The sequence below is a fragment of the Apodemus sylvaticus genome, chromosome 3, assembly GCF_947179515.1.
Source record: "Apodemus sylvaticus chromosome 3, mApoSyl1.1, whole genome shotgun sequence".
Classification (NCBI taxonomy): domain Eukaryota; kingdom Metazoa; phylum Chordata; class Mammalia; order Rodentia; family Muridae; genus Apodemus; species Apodemus sylvaticus.
The window spans coordinates 48,609,011-48,629,226 of record NC_067474.1 but is presented as its reverse complement, the minus strand read 5'-3'; the positions used below and the strand labels follow the sequence as shown (position 1 = coordinate 48,629,226).

General features: G+C 38.8%; 1 protein-coding gene across 1 annotated transcript in view; it reads left to right on the top strand.

The window, feature by feature from the left end:
* Window positions 1–19,748, top strand: part of Znf292 (zinc finger protein 292) — a 61,029-nt gene extending 41,281 nt beyond the window's left edge. The window contains exons 6-8 of the mRNA XM_052176230.1: window positions 3,936–4,072; window positions 6,865–7,006; window positions 10,818–19,748. Of these exons, the coding sequence (XP_052032190.1) occupies window positions 3,936–4,072; window positions 6,865–7,006; window positions 10,818–17,927 (7,389 nt within the window). The 3' untranslated portion in view covers window positions 17,928–19,748. The remainder of the gene's footprint in view (window positions 1–3,935; window positions 4,073–6,864; window positions 7,007–10,817) is intronic.
* The last annotated feature ends 468 nt before the right edge of the window (window positions 19,749–20,216 follow it).

The window sequence follows — 20,216 nt, the reverse complement described above, 5'->3', positions numbered from 1 at the left end:
ATCAATGTGCCTTCTGAAAACAGTTTGTGAAATTCCTTCTTTCTGACACTGAGGTGTTGTATTGAAACATTTGCTAGTTATATGATGTTTTTACATTTCTTTTGGCGTGATGAGAAGTTTGCCTCTAAAATTCTTTTCTGTATGAAACAAAATCTTTATTTTGCTGAGCAAACTGTAATCTTTTTGTTGTTGTTGTTTTGTTTTTGTTGTTGTTGTTTTTGTTTTGGTTTTCAAGACAGAGTTTCTCTGTGTAGCCCTGGCTGACCTGGAACTCACCTTGTAGACCAGGCTGGCCTTGAACTCAGAAATCCGCCTGCCTCTGCCTCCCAGAGAGCTGGGATTACAGGCAAGCAAACTGTAATCTTGAGGCTTAATGTATAATTAGAACCAATATATTTTAAAATATAGTTGGTAAACTTGAAGTACTACTTAAATGGTTTATACTTTTATTAAGCAGCACAAAGGTCCATATGAAAATAAAATCATTATTTATATTCTGAAATTATATTTCTGCTTTATAAGAGGATTTAGCATAGTAGATCTTTAGCAAATAGATCATTCTGCTCAGTCCTACATTTGAAATTTGGCCTATTTTGTAAAAATAGTCCCTAAATTGGTGCTATATTGGTAATTTCTGAATTATGCTGCTTTGTAGTTTTAACACAATTATTGTTCAGATGGTTATATTTTACTTCCACAAATTATCTATTCATTCATTAATTTAAATTTAGTTCTCCTATCTCTGCTATTGGCTGTATTTATTTAATTTTTTTAAGAGGCCAACTCCTGGTAAATCAGGGGAACTTAAGTCTTAGCAAAGGTCCGAGCCATGTAAGGGTGGGGACTGAAGTTAGTCCCTGGAGCCTGCGTGGCAGTGCGAGGAGAGGGGCAGGACCGCAAAGCCGTTCTGACCGTTAGTGCACAGCACTCGCTTCAACAGGCGGTGGAGAACAGTAGGAGCAAGAAAGTCTTTTGTTTTTAAAGGTTTATTTATTTATTATATGTGAGTACACTGTAGCTGTCCTCAGACACTCCAGAAGAGTCAGATCTCATTACAGATGGTTGTGAGACACCATGTGGTTGCTGGGATTTGAACTCAGGACCTTTGGAAGAGCAGTCAGTGCTCTTAACTTCTGAGCCATCTCTCCAGCCCCAATAAACTCTTTTAATTGAAGTTTTTGTATATTTTGATGACACGAGCTATTTCAGTTTGTACATTGTGTGCATGTACATATGCATATACATACATGTGTTTTTTCTATATATACACACATATATATATAAAAATAAATACAGGGAGAGGAATTAACACCTATACTTAAAATATTAAGAGTTAATTTAATTGAAGTATTGTGGGAAATAATTACACAATTGGTACCATATGAACTTTGAATAGGAATTCATGTTTTAAAAGAAACCATGATGAGATTCAAATAAATCATATTTTCAAGAGATAATGAATTTTTAAATACTCGAACAAGTAAAGAACAATGTTTAACACTCTGACCTCAGCATGCTTAGATATGTGGAGTTCTGAGGTGAGACTGAGTCTAAGCCTATATTGAAGTCTTGACTGTCAATACATTAATAATTTTGAGTAGCTTAAATCTCTGAGCATCCCAAGGTAGCAAATCTGAGGTCTGAATTTTCCTCAAATCTTTTTAACTTTTTGAACACAGACATACCACCAATGAAAAATTCCACATCTGCCATCATGTTATGTGTCACAGCAAGACACAGGTATTATACTAAAGGTACTACATGGGATGATGATCTTCAGGCAATGTGTATAAGATGTGAAAAGAAATTTTATGTTCAGATTTGGATACCAAACCCAGTATCTCATTGTATATATGCAAATAATTTAAAAAATCATGAAGGTAAAGCACATCTGGTTACAAGCACTTTGGTGAGTGACCCTCGGCCTTGGCGGGTTCGTCCCAGCAGCCTCTCATGCCGAGTATCCACGCTAACGCTGAAGAAGCCGCCCTGATAAGCAGTTCACCCTCATTACTGTCACTAACATATTAGGAAATGGTTTTAAAGGGGCTTGCAGCTCATCCGACTGACATTTGTCATGATGAATGTGTTAGAGTAATGAAAATTAGCAAAAGCCTGAAAAGATGATGTAATGAAATGATAAGGGTTTGGATCTTTGATGCCAGTCGTATAGGTTTGATTTGTGGATCTAGTTCTTAATTGTTGTAAGCAAATTACATAATTTATTATCTATTAAATATTACACTTTCTGCCTAGTGGTAAAACTATAATTACTGTGTACATGAAATGTCTGGCACTGTGTTTAACATATTGTAGCTATTTTAAACTATTGATTGTATAAACAATCAATAGTTTAAAATAGTTTGTTGGGTTATGTACATGGGGTACTTAGAGATAGAGCTTTGCTCCAGCAGGCTGACAGAAGTGGTGGACTATTCTTACTGTTCTGCAGTTACCAACAGATGGTCCACACACGCTCAGTCTTTATTCAGCCTTTCCCTGGGTGATGACGTGTCTGACCACAAACTGTTTAGGATTCAGTCAGAGCAAGTACTAATTGCAGCCTTATTTTAACATGGCTGTTGGTTGACTAACAAGCTGAGTGAGGGAGGAAGTGCAGAGGCCTCGGCTTGCCTCCCAGCACCAACATGATGCTTTACACCCTGCCTCACCCCAGTGAAGGAATCCGTCAGATTCCATCTGCTGGCCTCTGGCACTAGGCACATGTATGGTACATATATGTACATGTAGGCATTAATACATTCACATAAACAAAAAAATCTTTTCTAACATCTTTAAGAACAAGTCATTGTTAGCTCACAAAAAGGGAAGTTGATGGTTTTCTCAGTGTTTGTTCTGTTTTGTTTTGTTTTTTTTAATCCACCCTCGCCTAGAAATTACGATCTTCTGCTCTTCTGCCCTTGTGCTCGGGAGCGCTGAGCTGTATTTGCAAGCACCACCATGCCAAGCCTCAGTTTCTCAGTGCAGTTGCCACACAGCCTTCACCGTTATTATTACTCATCAACCTTAGAATCATGTCATTGTCTTAAACACAGAGCCTTCTGCTTACCTTGTACTTGATGAGTTGTGAGATCAGCCAGGAGAGACACGCAGCTCTGTGGTAGACTCAAGGATGCTGCTGATCTTCATTCTTCGGTTCTGTTTACCATCTCACTTCTAGTTCAAGAAACAAAGACAATCTTTGGTTGTTTATTGTTATAGCAAATTGTAGAAGTCATTGTCTAATTCTGTTTTATATGTATAATTAATAAAGTGGCATATCTTAAATTGCTTTGAATAGTAGGTTAAATGATTCAGGTTGCCTTCAGAGTATATGAACTCAAAGAAACGCTTTGAGTTGGAATAAGTTGATATGAAAAGCAAAATAGTAGAGATGAGTGAGCAAAATAGTAGAGATTTTAAAGTGATGCCACTGTATACAATATTCTCAATTGTTTCTTCCCTTGAAATTAGTAGACAGTTTATTAGTCTATATCTACTACATCTCTGTAGTAACTAAACTTCTGGTTTTAGTAATGATTTGAATCAGTGAGTCAAAGAGTAACGGTAAAAGTGTTGTGGTTTTCTTTTCTGATAATGGATCCAATTTAGTGGATAATAGATGCTTATGATTAATTAACACCTGTTAGTTACCGAAGATTCATGCATTTCTGAAGGTAGTTGGTATCCTGCAGTTTTAATACTCTCTGAGAATACTATATTTTTATCAGTTAAAAAGAATAGTAGTTTAAAAAACTATTGCCAAGTCTTTATCTCAATTATCATTTGATAGTATATAACTTAATATGTTTTACTGATAAGAATTTATGTGTATCGAAAGAAAAATTAAATTCATTGTGTGTGTGTGTGTGTATGTGTCCGTCCGTCCGTCCTAAAGCCACTTCATAGCCTGTTTCTGTTTCCTTTTTCTATAGATTTCGGAAGTTGATTGCAAAGATGTGTTAGAAATGATCTGTAACTTAGAATCTGAGGGTGATGAGAAAAGCGCCCTTGTGCTGTGCACTGCCTTTCTCTCACGGCAGCTCCAGCAAGGAGATATGTACTGTGCTTGGTGAGTTGCTTTTCTTTTTTTAAGGAGATTTTGTTAAATTAGAAAGCAAAGGTCAGGTGGGGTGGCACATGCCTTTAATCCCATTACTCTTGGGGCATTGTAAGCTGATCTTTACAATTTCTAGTCTTGCCTGGCCTACATAGTGAGCTGCAGGTCAGCCAACCCTGTCTAAAAATGAAATAAAACAGTTAAAAGAATACAAAGTAGATTTTAAGAATTCATATAATTAAGATGGCCTCCAGCAGTACTAGGGGTCACAGATGTCTCCATGGCCTCTGGCAGGAACACTGACCATGATCAGCTCCACAGAGAGCAGCCTGGCCCCTACCTCAGCCACAAGGAGGACTGTGTCATGTCTACACTGCGTGCTGCTGCTGGAGGCCATGTTGAAGGCCGTGGTCTGTTTCCACTGAGTCCGTGTGGACGCTATAATCCCTGCTGCTTTTTTGGGCGAGTGTCAATAACTGCAATGATATTGAAGGCTGTTCCACCCCTAAAAGAGAGAGAGAAAATAAAAGAAACAGAACAAACACACGGGGTGTGGGTGGGGGGTGGGAGTGGAGGGTGGGGATGAGGGGCGCTCAGTTTCCTTTAAGGGGCTGGCCACGGTGAAGAGGATGTGATAGGGCAGAAAAGAATTCATATCATTTAGAAACTTTTAAAAATCTTTTTTGTTACCCAAACAAAAAACTGTATTTTTACGTATTCTATTCTGTGCAACCTGATTATCAAATAGTTCATATTTTAGATTTAGGAATTCTTTGTGTTAAGGACAATACAATTCAAAAGATTTATTTTATCAGACAGTATTGTTTATTTTTAGTTCTTTTACCAATCTGTGATTAGAGTCTATTTTTTAACCTACGATTATATAGTTTGATAATATTACTTAACAGCCGTGGAAATATAGTCTATTTAATACCTGTAGAGACTATTCTCCTGGCTGAGTTTTTATCTGCTTCCTGATCTAGCACATTCCCAAACTTGCTTTTGGGAGGCTGCAGCTTATTCTGACTTCCATTAATGCGAGAAGCCTAGGTTATGGTTATCTGAGATGAGCTGTTGTCACTCAGTGGCAAGGTAGTCTTTAAAGAAAATGTGGATTCTAGCATCCTGGCATTTAAGAACATGTGTGTTCACATGGCATGTGACTGCATCTAGAACACACAAGGTAAACAAATGGCTGTGCAGTCAAAGTTCGTAGGTAACCAAGCTGTTCTCAGTAGTTGCTTGTGAATAAGTTAAATCTTAAATACAGAGGCTATTGCTCTTAAAGTCATGGATAACTACAGTGTGTTTATCATGGACAAGTAGATTTTCTGAGCATAAGATAATGTGAGAGTCAGTGATTTCTAGGGAATCATTGTTACATTGGTTTAAAACATGAAGGTGAATTTTATATGACACACAGAAGCCGCCTCTTCCCAACTCTGAAGGGCAACATTAAAAACTTCATGTTTAAACTTAGTTCAAAGCACAGTTGAGAGTTGTTTGGACAGTGACTAGAGAGGACACATGGGAGGAAGAAAGTGGAGTTACTGAGCGTAGGTGAGTAATCCAACTAGCATGTACGGGCCTTCCTCTGTGTGGCATGAGGCAAAAGAAATGTGAAGTAAACCTCGGCATCTGTGTTGAGTACAGTGACATGTTCAGCTATTGGGAGATAAGGATGAATTCATTAGATGCTGAAGGAGGAAGAACGGCAGGCGCCCTTTTCATGCACAGTACACAGTGCTTAGAGATATGATACAGTCTTAGAAATGTGTTGTTTAAAGACTGTCACTGAGAAGACTGCAGTGGTATACCTCACTAAATGGATATTGTTAGGGAACCAATCAAACTGTATGTGGCCTGCTGTTAATTAAAATTCTGTCAAAAGATTCATGGGTTAATTAAGATTCAGGTTTTAGAAAAATCAAAGTAGACAAGGCTTCTAAAGAACTAGAAAGGTGAATGTTGCCGGAAGTTTCTGACTAGGTTCTCTATAGATGTTCCAGTCCCGTAACTGCAGCGAAGAGGACAGTATCTAAGGAGCTGGAGTCTGAAGAAGACAGTAGCCAAAGCTGCTCTTGAGAACAATTGTTGAAAATGCTGAAGGAGGGGAATTAAATGAGGGACGGAAGAGAAATTGGGCACAGCCGGCATATTTTATCATTTTAGTTATTCTGTGAAAGCATTGTTATTAACATCAGATAAGCTTAGAATTCAGTTTTCTTTCTATTTAACCTTTATATCACATGTGTGTTTTCTGAGGTCTATAGCATCATTGGCAGTTTTGTTCATCTAATAGTAACAGCCTTCTGGGTAGATTTGAATGTAGAAGACAGTTGCTTTATGGAGCTGTTATTTGGGGTGATGGTGAAATTGAAGGCTGCTAGAGAAGGTTCTATCTCTGAGGTGCACCCCTAATCCAGGATAGGTATGTTTTTAATTCTTATGCCTTGTCACATGTTATGCACACAGACTTTGTATTTTTATAGTATATCGTCTAAAGTTCAAAAATGACTCAAAGGTTTTCTTTATATAACTTGTTTGAGTGTTATATGTTTTCTTATTAAAAGACAGCTACTCCAAGATTGAAAAATACTAATACAGTAAGAAACTGCATCTGATTTTTATTCTTTAGAAATTCAGAGTGACTATTAATCTTGTATTTCGACATAATTTTAAACAGAATTTGACTCTAAAGTCAGTTTTAATTTCAAATGTAATGGCTACATTGATGCATTATATGATTATTCCATGATTATTGCATTACTCCTGTTTATCCTTCAAATTGTTTTTTTTCAAAGGGAACTCACTCTGTTTTGGAGTAAATTGCAGCAAAGGGTAGAACCATCAATACAAGTGTACCTAGAAAGGTGTCGTCAACTTTCTTTGTTAACGAAGACTGTATATCACATTTTCTTCCTGATTAAAGTTATTAATTCAGAGGTAAGAGTATTCAAGTTACTGTTCCTTAATTTAAATTATGTAACTCCGTCTTTTGTGAGATCTTTACTTTTGTTATTTTGATATTTTCTTCAGTGATTGGTTTTCAGTGTCCTAGTATGTATTATACTGCTTTGGTAGTTTGGCTCTATGCAAGTTCAGAAAGTATAAAGAGGAATGTGGAAATTATTCTATTGCTGACAGTGGGTCAAAAAAAAAAACAAAACACTAAATACCCTTCTACTTACTACAAAACAGCCACAAATACTTGATAAAATAAAGCAATATTTTTTATAGCAACTGAAATTACAAGAACATTAAGAAAATACCCCTCCCCTCCTAGGATTCAACACAAAAAGTAACTTAATAACTGGATCAAAAGGTCTGAACTAGGTACTAGGCTGTAGATTTGGAGAGTGCTTGCTATAGCATACAGTTCCCTGTATCTGACGCCCAGCACCGCATGGACCAGAAGTGGTGGTGCACACATACAGACCCAGATCAGACTTAATGCATGGCTGCATAGTTAGTTCAATGCATTGATTCTCTGGAACCTGTGAAGTACCATTTCATTGAAAAACAGACTAGAAAAATATACCACTGGTGGATGATAGACAGCCTCAGATAATACTCAGCTAATTTCTGGGTTAAAGCAGGTAAATCTTTCCCTAAGAAATTATAACCATAACTCTTAATACAGATTAGGGGGCTGTTTAGTTCATAAATCCCCATGACAAGTAAATGATCAACGTTTAAGAGGTGAGAAACCTGGCCTAGACATAGTTGCAGAAGCAGGAACAGAACTGCTTTGAAGGGGCATGCTGTCTGTACAAAATTCATGTAAAAAGCCCTGTGTAAGCCCAGTTCATCATTAAGGCTTACGAAAGCGGACATAAGGATAGAATTAAGTGCAAGCATAAAGTCATAAACTGCATATAAAGCCATGAGTGAAAAACTATGAAATAATTGCCCCAGAGCACAGTAAGATTGGGGCTGGAGGAAAGGCTTTGATGTTAAAAGCACATAGATTCTTGTGGATGACCTGAGTTGAGTTCCCAACACCCATAGAAGGCAGGTCACAATCATAACTCCACCTTCAAGGAACCCTGTCCCTCTGGTTTCTTCTTGTACCTCAAACTCATGTGCACAAACACATAATTAAAAATAACAAAAATAACTGGGTGCTGGAGAGATGACTTAGTGGTTGCAAGCACCAGCTGCTCTTTGGTTTGATTCCCAGCACCCACCTGGCAGCTTATCACCAGCAGCTGTTAATCTAGTTCTCCAGAGCTGGTGCTGTTGTGGTCTTCAAGAGTAGCAGGCACGCGTGATGAAGATATACTTTCAACCAAAGAACTCATTCACATAAAAATACACAGAAAACACTGTCAACGAGACTAGCAGGATCAATTTGTCTAATAGTATGGATAATGTAAAGAGAATAAATTAAAAAAAAAAAAAGACAAAATAGTAAAGCATGAAAAAGAGCAACACTATTAAAATGACCAAACAGATTTTAAGAGTCAGAACTTTTGGAAATGCAGAAACATAGTAATTGAAAATTTAAAAGCACCATAGATAAAATGCATAGATTATATGCGCCTGAAGAGGCTGACATCAGGTCCTGCCCATTTACCAAGGTCAGAGCCTGTCCCCAAGCTAACCGCAGCCCTGGGTTACTGATTTTCTTACAGTAACCAGTACTCAGGTCTTTTCTACAGAATGTGTACAGAGTGAGCTAAAGTGCTGTCATTGCAGAGAAGGTAAAAATTAAGCATGAAAACTTTTTTTAAAATCATATCCAAATTCTTTTAAAAGATGAAATAAGAACAAACAAAAAAATCCTCTTTTAAAAATGCTCCCTATTGCCGGGCAGTGGTGGCGCACACCTGTAATCCCAGCACTCTGAGAGGCAGAGACAGGCGGATTTCTGAGTTCGAGGCCAGCCTGGTCTACAGAGTGAGTTCTAGGACAGCCAGGGCTATACAGAGAACCCCTGTCTGGAAAAAACCAAATCAAAAAAAAAAAAAAAACAAAAACAAAAACAAAAAAAATAAAAAATAAAAAATAAAAAAATGCTCCCTATTGACTGTATTTGGTCAGGAAGTCTTAAATATATTTTTTATATCTATTTTGTCCTGAAATAATTTTTGTTTTAGGAGTGAGAACAAAGTGTATCTTTCTACTTTGTAGCTCTTCCTCTCTCTTCACCCTTGTTAACTCATCTTTATTTTCTGTGCTATGTAATGTGGTATCAGAGTTAATAAATTGAAACAGAGCAGTGAGTGTCCGAGGAGACTGCTGTGCAGCTTTAACAGTCAGTTGTGTTACTACTTAATATCTATTTTAGTGCGCAGAGCAGAAGAAACTCGGAAGTAGAAGCCATGGTAGCTAGGTGTTGGTCTGATCTCACCGCCGACTACACCGACCGGCTTACCCATGAGAAAAGGCGTTCCTTTCTCCGTTAGATGAGTCAAAGGCTGAGGGGAGAGGGACTGCCTCACCACTACAAGTCTTTTCTTGTAAGGAGGCCCTCTTGTTCTGCCCAGAGCGGTTCTCCATGATGGCAGCCATCTATAAGTCAGGGCTGCTTCCTGTTTATGTAGCACAGGTGCAGCATGCCCTCACAGTCATAGTGTGCTCTGATCGGTTGAGACAGGGTCCCGTGTGGTCAGGCTGGCCTGGAACTTGATATGTCACTAACAACGTAGAACTCTGCCTCATCCTGCCTCGGCCTCCCAAGTGTTTGGATACCCCAGCAGGGTAGTGGTGCATCTCCATTCCTGTAGGATAGTTTTTCTCATACTCCTTGAAGTTAGACTTGAAAATTATAGCCCTGCCCTTAAAGATTTTATCATCTGTTCCCAGAGGAAGACATGAAATTGCAATATATGCTACAGCCCTTTCTACTTACTACATTGTAATGTTGACACTCCAAGAACATGTGCATCCTCTCTTAAGAATGCCTCAGTGTGCTCTAGATGAGTTGACATTTTAGTTTATGGTAGCAGTAGAAACCCTACGCTTAAGACTCAATTAATTGTTCTGTTAGTTAGGGTGTCTGAGGAAGGAGTTTGTAACTGAATTAAGATGGCTGTATTCTTAAAAATCACAAAGACAAACGTAAATTAATGGTACATGATAAGGATCCTTAATGACCATTTAGTGTTCTCCAGACACTTACCAACTGAACCAGGAACTTCAGATCCTGGTTTACTTTATAGATCACACCTAGTGTGAAGTTAAGTGTTGTTTTGGCCTCTGTTTTAGGAGTTGTTGTCTTTTAAACATTACTAAAAGGTGTATTTTTATTTTTTATTTATATGAGTCAATTTGTATATATGTGTGTTTACATATGCATGTATGTATGTATGTATGCATGTATGCATGCATGCATGCATGCATGTTCCTATGAGACTCTGTAGGACTCTGTCAGACTCTGGTTGTGAGCTATCTGATATGGGTACTGGGAACTGAACTTTGGTCCTCTGGAAGCGCAGCATGTATTTTTAGCCCTGTGCTGTCTCTCCGCCCCTTTGACCTCTGCTTTATAAAAGGGATCTGAAAAGTTAGAAAAGTGATTTTTTTTTTCAGATCTTTGCTTAGTTTTTCTTATGTTTTTAAGGATTTCTTTCTGGTTCCTTGTACACCCATATTCACATCAAGCTGTTTTGAGTCAGGGTGTCTTTTCCTGTGTTTCTATTTTAAGATTTGAGAACAGTACATGTCAATATTAAGTCCAATTAAAAAAAAATTAAAGAATCTGTGCTTAATAGTATAGAGTAACCTTTCCTGTATTTTGCTTGTTTCACAGACTGAAGGGGCTGGACTTGCCACCTGCATAGAATTATGTGTAAAAGCCCTTCGCTTGGAATCTACAGAAAATACTGAAGTGAAAATATCAATTTGCAAAACCATTTCATGTTTGTTGCCTGAGGATCTGGAAGTTAAACGTGCTTGTCAATTGAGTGAATTTCTTATTGAGCCTACAGTAGATGCATATTATGCTGTGGAAATGTTATACAACCAGCCAGACCAGAAATATGATGAAGAGAATCTTCCAATACCAAATTCTCTACGTTGTGAACTCTTACTTGTTTTGAAAACTCAGTGGCCCTTTGATCCAGAATTTTGGGATTGGAAAACTTTGAAACGCCAGTGTCTTGCACTCATGGGAGAAGAGGCGTCTATTGTGTCCTCAATTGATGAACTGAATGACAGTGAAGTCTATGAGAAAGTAGACTACCAGGGTGAAAGGGGAGACACGTCTGTGAACGGCCTTTCTGCTTCCGGAACTGATTCCGGCCTGCTGATGGATACTGGTGATGAAAAACAAAAGAAGAAGGAGATAAAAGAATTAAAAGATAGGGGGTTTATATCTGCTAGGTTTAGGAATTGGCAAGCCTACATGCAGTATTGTTTGCTCTGTGACAAAGAATTCCTTGGACACAGAATAGTACGGCATGCTCAAAAACATTACAAAGATGGGATTTACAGCTGTCCCATATGTGCAAAGAATTTTAATTCTAAAGAATCGTTTGTCCCACATGTTACACTGCATGTTAAACAGTCTAGTAAAGAGAGACTAGCAGCTATGAAACCATTAAGAAGATTGGGCCGGCCTCCTAAAATCACAGCCACCCATGAAAATCAAAAGACGAATACTAATACTGTGGCTAAACAGGAGCAGCGACCCATAAAAAAGAACAGCCTTTATTCCACAGATTTCATAGTGTTTAATGACAACGATGGTTCAGATGATGAGAATGATGACAAGGACAAGTCTTATGAGCCTGAGGTGATCCCTGTCCAGAAACCAGTACCTGTTAATGAGTTTAATTGCCCTGTGACCTTTTGTAAAAAGGGCTTTAAGTATTTCAAAAATTTAATTGCTCATGTGAAAGGCCATAAAGATAGTGAAGATGCCAAACGCTTCCTTGAAATGCAAAGCAAAAAAGTTATTTGCCAGTACTGTAGAAGGCACTTTGTAAGCGTCACCCATCTCAACGATCACTTACAGATGCACTGTGGCAGTAAGCCGTACATATGCATACAGATGAAATGTAAGGCTGGCTTCAATAGTTATGCAGAGCTCTTAGCCCACCGAAAGGAGCATCAAGTCTTCAGAGCAAAGTGCTTATTTCCAAAATGTGGCAGAATCTTTTCACAAGCTTACTTACTGTATGATCACGAAGCACAGCATTATAATACCTACACTTGTAAGTTCACCGGCTGTGGTAAAGTGTATCGTTCTCAGAGTGAGATGGAAAAGCATCTGGATGACCACAGTGCACCTGAAAAAGGGCTGCCTCCTGAAGGCCAGCTTAGTACATCTGGAAATGGGGTGACTCCGAGCTCAGAAGGGTCGGCCGGGGAAGGACGGTCGGAGACCAGCGTTGAAAAGAGCCTGGGGTCAGACAGCAGAAGTGGAGAGTGGGAGATGGACAAAGCACAGCCAGCTGCGGCGGGCCAAGGCCGGCTCTCTGCCACTGAACTCCAGCAAGCTAACATGCCATTGTTAAATGGTTTGGAAAACCCTGATACTACTACTGCTCTTCGGACCAACGAAGTAGCTGTGTCCATCAAGGTGTCTGTCAACCGTGGGGTTGAGGATGACTTTGGAAAGCAAGGAAACCTAACCGTGGAAGGCACTGGTGAGCCACTGGTCACAGATGCGCATAAGCCAGGTGTGGGTGCTGCTGTCCATCTGTGTCATCCAGGTTTCCAGGAGAAGAAAGATCATGAGTGTCTGAACCAAGCCCAGATTGCTCAGAATTCGTTAGCAAGCTCAGAGTCCCTGAAGATGGGTGACCTTAACCCTCGCAGCTTAGAGAGACAGGTGAACACGCTGATGACCTTTTCTGTACAAAATGAGGCAGGACTTGAAGACAATTCACAGATTTGCAAGTTTGAATGTGGAGGTGATGTTAAAACCTCATCCAGCCTTTATGATTTACCTCTTAAGACACTAGAAAGTATCACATTTGTTGCATCGCAGCCGGACTTGAGCAGTCCCTTGGGGTCTCCATCAGTACCTCCAAAAGCTCCGGGTCAGAAGTTCAGCTGCCAGGTTGAGGGATGCACGCGAGCATACAACTCTTCACAGAGCATTGGAAAACACATGAAGACAGCACACCCTGACCAATACGCTGCTTTTAAACTGCAGCGCAAAACTAAAAAAGGTCAGAAATCTAACAACTTAAGTACACCAAATCATGGAAAGTGTGTTTATTTTTTGCCGTCACAAGTGAGCAGCTCTAATCATGCTTTTTTTACACCACAGACCAAAGCCAATGGGAACCCTGCCTGTTCAGCCCAGTTGCAGCATGTCTCGCCTTCCATTTTTCCAGCTCATTTAGCAAGTGTATCAACTCCATTGTTACCCTCAGTGGAAAGTGTCCTAAGTCCAAATATACCTTCTCAGGATAAACATATACAAGATGGCATATTATGTTCACAAATGGAAAATTTGTCTAATACTACCTTACCAGCACAAATGGAAGATCTAACCAAAACAGTTTTGCCTTTGAATATTGACAGTGGCTCAGATCCTTTTCTTCCTTTACCCACAGAAAATAGCTCTCTCTTCTCTTCACCAGCAGACAGTGAGAATAATTCTGTTTTTTCCCAACTAGAAAATAGTACAAATCATTATCCCTCACAGACAGAAGGAAACATAAATTCCTCTTTTCTGAAAGGGGGCAGCAGTGAAAATGGAGTGTTTCCTTCCCAAGTAAGTCCTGCAGATGATTTCAGTAGCACCAGTGCACAACAGTCTGCACCTAAGAAAGTGAAAAAAGACCGCGGTCGAGGCCCGAACGGGAAGGAGAGAAAACCGAAGCACAACAAACGAGCTAAGTGGCCTGCGATCATCAGGGATGGGAAGTTCATTTGCAGCCGGTGCTACAGGGCCTTCACCAACCCCAGGTCCCTGGGCGGACACCTGTCCAAAAGGTCTTACTGCAAACCCCTGGATGGGGCAGAGATTGCACAGGAACTGCTACAGACCAACAGACAGCCTTCCCTTCTGGCCAGCATGATTCTCTCCACAAGCGCAGTAAATGTGCAACAGCCACAGCAGGCTAACTTTAATCCAGAAACGTGCTTTAAAGATCCATCATTTCTGCAACTTCTTTCTGTGGAAAATCGTCCAGGCTTTTTACCAAGTACATTTCCTAGATGTGATGTGAGTGACTTTAATGCTAGTGCGAGTCAGGAAGGCAGTGAAATTATTAAGCAGGCTTTAGAAACTGCTGGCATTCCCAGCACATTTGAGAGTGCTGAAATGCTTTCTCAGGTTGTTCCAATAGGCAGTGTCTCCGATGCAGCACAAGCAAATGCGTCGGGAATGCCAGGCCCAACTGTGACACCCTTGTTACAAACAGTTTGCCCCCCAAACACCTCACCATCAAACCAGAATCAAACACCAAATTCCAAAACTTCCACCCTCAAAGAATGTAACAGTTTGCCTATCTTTACAACAAATGATTTACTGCTAAAGACTATTGAAAATGGCATGTGCTCCAATTCATTCAGTAGCTCTACAGAGCCATCACAAAATTTTACCAATAATAGTGCACAGGTTTCTGTTATAAGTGGTCCTCAAAATACAAGGTCCAGTCATTTGAATAAAAAAGGAAATAGTGCAACCAAGAAGAGAAAAAAAGTTGCTCCTGCAGTAATTGTATCTAATTCTTCCCCAAATGTGGCGCCGACTGACTTAACAGTGGGACTTACAGCAAAGAATCTTACCGTCCCTGATACCAACACACGCTCAGACATGATTCCAGATTGTGGCCCTCAGGCTTTGGTGGGAAATCTTACACAGAAATTAAATAACATTGACAATCATTTGTTTATAAATGATGTAAAAGAGAACTGTAAAGCCAGTCTTGAACCCCATACAATGCTAACCCCTTTAACATTAAGAACTGAAAATGGTGATTCCAGAATGATGCCTTTGAGTTCATGCACACCAGTGAATTCTGATTTGCAGATTTCTGAAGATAATGTTATTCAGAACTTTGAGAAGACTCTTGAAATTATTAAAACTGCTATGAATTCTCAAATACTTGAGGTAAAGAGTGGATCTCAGGGTACTGGTGAGACAACACAGAATGCTCAGATAAATTACAGCATGCCACTTCCTTCCACAAACTCTATCCCAGATAACAAGTTGCCTGATTCTTCTCAGTGTTCCTCTTTCCTAACTGTGATGCCAACAAAAGGTAGTATTCCTCAGTCCGAAGCATTACACAAGGAGGATCAGATACAGGACATCTTAGAGGCTTTGCAAAACTTAAAACTAGAAACTGACATCTCTGCTCCGGCTTCCCAGGTTATGCCGATGAACAAATCAGTAGCACTGTCCCCTGCTCCTACTAAACCAACTCCAAATATCGTAGCCCAGCCAGTATCTGAAGTGATACATGTTCAGCTTAATGACAGAGTTAACAAGCCCTTTGTGTGTCAGAACCAAGGCTGTAACTATAGTGCTATGACGAAGGATGCCCTCTTTAAACACTATGGTAAAATTCATCAGTATACTCCAGAGATGATTCTGGAAATTAAGAAGAATCAGTTAAAATTTGCTCCATTTAAATGTGTAGTGCCTACATGTACGAAAACATTTACAAGAAACTCTAATCTCCGGGCACACTGTCAGTTGGTACATCATTTTACAATAGAAGAAATGGTAAAACTAAAAATAAAAAGGCCCTATGGAAGAAAATCTCAAAGTGAAAATTTGTCAACTCCACAGATTAATCAAGTGAAGAAACAGCCACCCACAGCAGAGGAAACAAAAACCGAGTCACAGCCAACCTTCAGGGTACCAGCAGCGACAGCTCAAGGTGCACTTGATAATGTAACAGTAATCCCAGAAAAACAACTTGCAGAAAAAAAAAGTCCTGAGAAACCAGAAAATTCTTCACAGCCTGTCATATCCTCTGCCGAACAATATAATGCAAATGTTGCAAACCTAAAAACCAAAGGAAGGAAAAATAAGAGGCATAGAAAAGAAAAGGAAGAAAAAAGAGAAAAGAATCCAGTTTCCCAGGCTTTAGAATTTCCAACAAAATACAGTTCATACAGGCCGTACTGCTGTGTTCACCAGGGGTGCTTTGCTGCATTTACTATCCAGCAAAACTTGATTCTTCATTACCAGGCTGTACACAAGTCAAATCTTCCTACATTTTCTGCAGAGGTTGAAGAGGAAAGTGAAGTTGTTAAAGAAAGTGAAGAAACTGAACCTAAACAATCAATGAGAGAATTTAGGTGTCAGGTGAGTGACTGTTCTAGGATTTTCCAAGCAATTACTGGCCTAATACAGCACTACATGAAACTTCATGAAATGACCCCTGAGGAGATTGAAAGCATGACTGCTGCTGTGGATGTTGGCAAGTTTTCATGTGATCAGTTGGAGTGTAAGTCTTCTTTTACAACATACCTGAGCTATGTTGTTCATCTTGAGGTAGACCATGGAATTGGAGCAAGGACAAGTAAGACAGAAGAAGATGGCATATACAAGTGTGACTGTGAGGGCTGTGACAGGATCTATGCCACGCGCTCTAATCTGCTCCGGCACATTTTCAATAAGCACAATGACAAGCATAAAGCCCATCTGATTCGGCCAAGGAAATTAACCGGCCAGGAAAATATATCCAGTAAGGCAAACCAAGAAAAGTCAAAGTCTAAGCAGCGGACCACAAAACACAACAGATCCGGGAATGACGGACTGAAAATGCCAAAGACTAAGCGAAAGAAAAAAAGTAATTTAGAAAGCAAGAACGCAAAAATAGTGCAGATTGAGGAAAATAAGCCTTATTCTCTAAAACGTGGGAAGCACGTATATTCCATAAAGGCTAGGAATGATGCCTTGGCAGAGTGTACAAGCCAATTTGTGACACAGTATCCATGTATGATAAAAGGGTGTACTTCAGTTGTTACAAGTGAAAGCAATATGATTAGACATTATAAGTGTCACAAATTGTCCAAGGCATTTACATCACAACACCGCAATATTCTTATTGTCTTTAAGCGATGTGGCAACCCACAAGAAAAAGAAATCTCTGAGCAAGGAGATGAAAAGAATGATACAAAAGTCCCTGATTCATTTGTGTTAGAGAAAAACGATAACTCAGATCCAGCGCCTGTCACACAGGAAGACGGTCCAAAAGGTGAAAAGGACGAAATGGACGAGTTAACAGAGTTATTTATTACAAAGTTAATCAATGAAGACAGCACAAATGCAGAAAGCCAAGTCAATACTACTTTAAAGGTAAATAACAATTTTCAGGAACATGATTCCTGCATATCAGAAAAACAAAAGACTAGTAATTTGAAGAGAGTTTATAAAGAAAGAAGCATCGTGCAGAATAAGAAACGGAAGATTGATAAGGCTGAGCCAGCAGCCTCGGTGGTGGTAAGTAATCCTCAGAGAGAGGAAGAGACTGCTGTAGCAGTCCAGACCACCGAGGAGCACCCTGCGTCCTTTGACTGGAGCTCCTTTAAACCTATGGGATTTGAAGCGTCCTTTCTCAAGTTTCTTGAAGAGTCTGCAGTGAAGCAGAAGAAAAATACTGACAGAGACCATTCACACAGTGGAAGTAAAAGAGGATCTCATTCAAACTCCAGAAGACATGTTGAGAAGACTGCTGTGACTGGTGGGAATCATGTGTGTGCTTGTAAAGACAGTGAAATCTTTGTACGATTTGCCAATCCCTCAAAGCTTCAGTGCAGTGAGAATGTAAAAATTGTTTTAGACAAGACTCTTAAAGATCGCTCCGAGCTTGTCCTAAAACAACTTCAGGAAATGAAACCTACTGTCAGTCTAAAAAAACTTGAAGTGCTATCAAATAATCCAGATAGGACTGGTCTAAAAGAAATCAGTATAGGTAAAGCCACAGGCAGAGGGCAGTACTGATAACTCATGTACTATAAATACATATCATTTGTAGATTTATTTTAAATAGAAAGCCATCAAGCATGCTATTGTGAGCTTTTAAATTTGTTGACATGGATTAACCTAGCTTTAAAAAAAATGAGAAAAAAAGCCATGACATTTGTCATGTAGAACTTTATTTTATCCCTATGGGACTTAAACAGAATCAGTACTTCAGTTATTGTAAATAATTGAGTTAAGCCTCAAATTTCTGTCACCCAGTTGTCCTTTCCATGAACGATACTGAATTATCAGTGTGATTGGTATCTTTTCAGCAGATCACCATTCATGTATAAAGCAGCACTCTTTATTTGTAGATATCTTTTGTATATATTTATTATTGTAAATCATTTGCTGCCACCAGCAGTCTGTAAGTCTAATGAGTAAATGATACATTTATATTTGCAATTTTAATTTTAACGAAGTGATCAAGTTTTTAAACTTTTATTGTTTTAAATTAAGAACTTTTTGAACTAAAACTAGAACTGCCATAGTTAATTTTTTTAACATAAAACATTTACAAGATGATATCAAGGTGTTTGGCATAGTAGGCACATTGCAGCACTCTGTGAATTCGCCATCCTCCTCTCTGGGGGATGGTGTTCATGTGAAATTAGAGCAGATCCCTTCATTTCATTCATAGAGCTACAGATTTTTTTTTCCATTGCTTCTGATCAGATATAGTTACTAGGAGTCCCTGAAATGTAATGGAAATGTGAATAAAGACTTTACTACATGGAAGATTTTTAACATTGGTATTTTAAGATATCCTTTGTCAATGTGATAGAAACTAGTAGTGACGCAGTGTAAATATTCCAGGTGGTGGTTTGTGAAGTAGCCCAGTATTGCCTTAATAAAATCACATTTCAGTTCTTCTTTTGTATGTGATCTTATAAGATTTTTTTCCCTCCCATTTTCTGAGATTTATGGATGGTGTATAGCTTTAAACTGTATAAACTTTTGTGGAAAGAATTTTTTAGACACTTTTATAAATTTTAAAATTGGTATCATCCAAGTGAGCCCATCTTGTGTTTATAAAATGCAAGAATCCTTAACATTTATAGTTACATAGATGAGACACTTTCTATAAGGAAGTATTATGTTTTGATTTTATTATTTATAGGCATTAGGTTGTGCAGATTTGTCTGTCTTCACATTATCTAATGATACGATTTTCATTAGATTAGTCTTCAAGAACAGTATTAGTCATGATTGATTATTTGATCATTCAGTAACTAGTTCTTCTAGCATAGCTTTATTCACCGTATCCATGCTGGGAGGAAGAGATTATCTCGGGAGCACTGAAGCCCTCTTAGGAGCACAGTTGGAGTCAGTACTGGAAACAAGGCAGCATTTGCATAGTTTTTTTCTTGTTTGCCACCAATAGCATTGTTTCTTTGTTTTGGGGTTTGTTTGTTTTTGTTTGTTTGATTTTTGATAAGTTATAAAGCATTTACATTCAGTGTTACCCCTGACCTGTGGTGGTGTGGTCACATGGATGCGTTTCCCCTGTTCTGCGTCAGACTTGCAGAGAATGAGTCACTAAACTGAAATCCCTGGTACTCTGAATAAATAAGCATGGTGAAGGAATGAACTTCATTTCTTTTGGAAACTTTAAAGTTCAATTATTAAAGTAATGCAGTTTTATTTGGGGGCCTAATGGGTTGTGTTGAGTAGTTGGTTTCACGTTAAGGTTTTTTTTTTTTTTTCAGTATGCATAATACTTGACATATTAAAATCCTTGGCAAGCCCACTGTTATTTATTAATGTTAAAATAAAGGTGGTTTTCATGGTTGATTCATATTTTTTAAACAACTGAATAATGTTTTTTTTCATGGGACATTTTCATACAATTTTCTTCTAACCCTTAAATATGGGTATTTAGCAATAATGTCTGATAGAATACAGAAGCAAAGAGGTTCATTGCCAGTCATTCAAGTTAGTCGTTGTAAAGTGAAAATGCCACTGTAAAACCAGGCAGGCATCCTGGTCCAACATTCTAGTACTCGGGATTACATCAAAACCCAAGCCAGCCTGTGCTACATAAGAGACCCTGTCTGCAGAAACAAGGACAGAAAATATGGAAGAGAAAACTGTGCAACTTCTTTCCTCATTAGAAAACTAACCACTACACATTTATTTATTTTATAGGTAGTGAATGTTAAAGCAAATATGAGAACATTTTTAGCATGTAACTGGTGAAATTATCAAGTAAGACAAGAATGAAGAGCAGAATGTCATGCCGGGAAAGCTGATGTGGAGCAGAGGGCC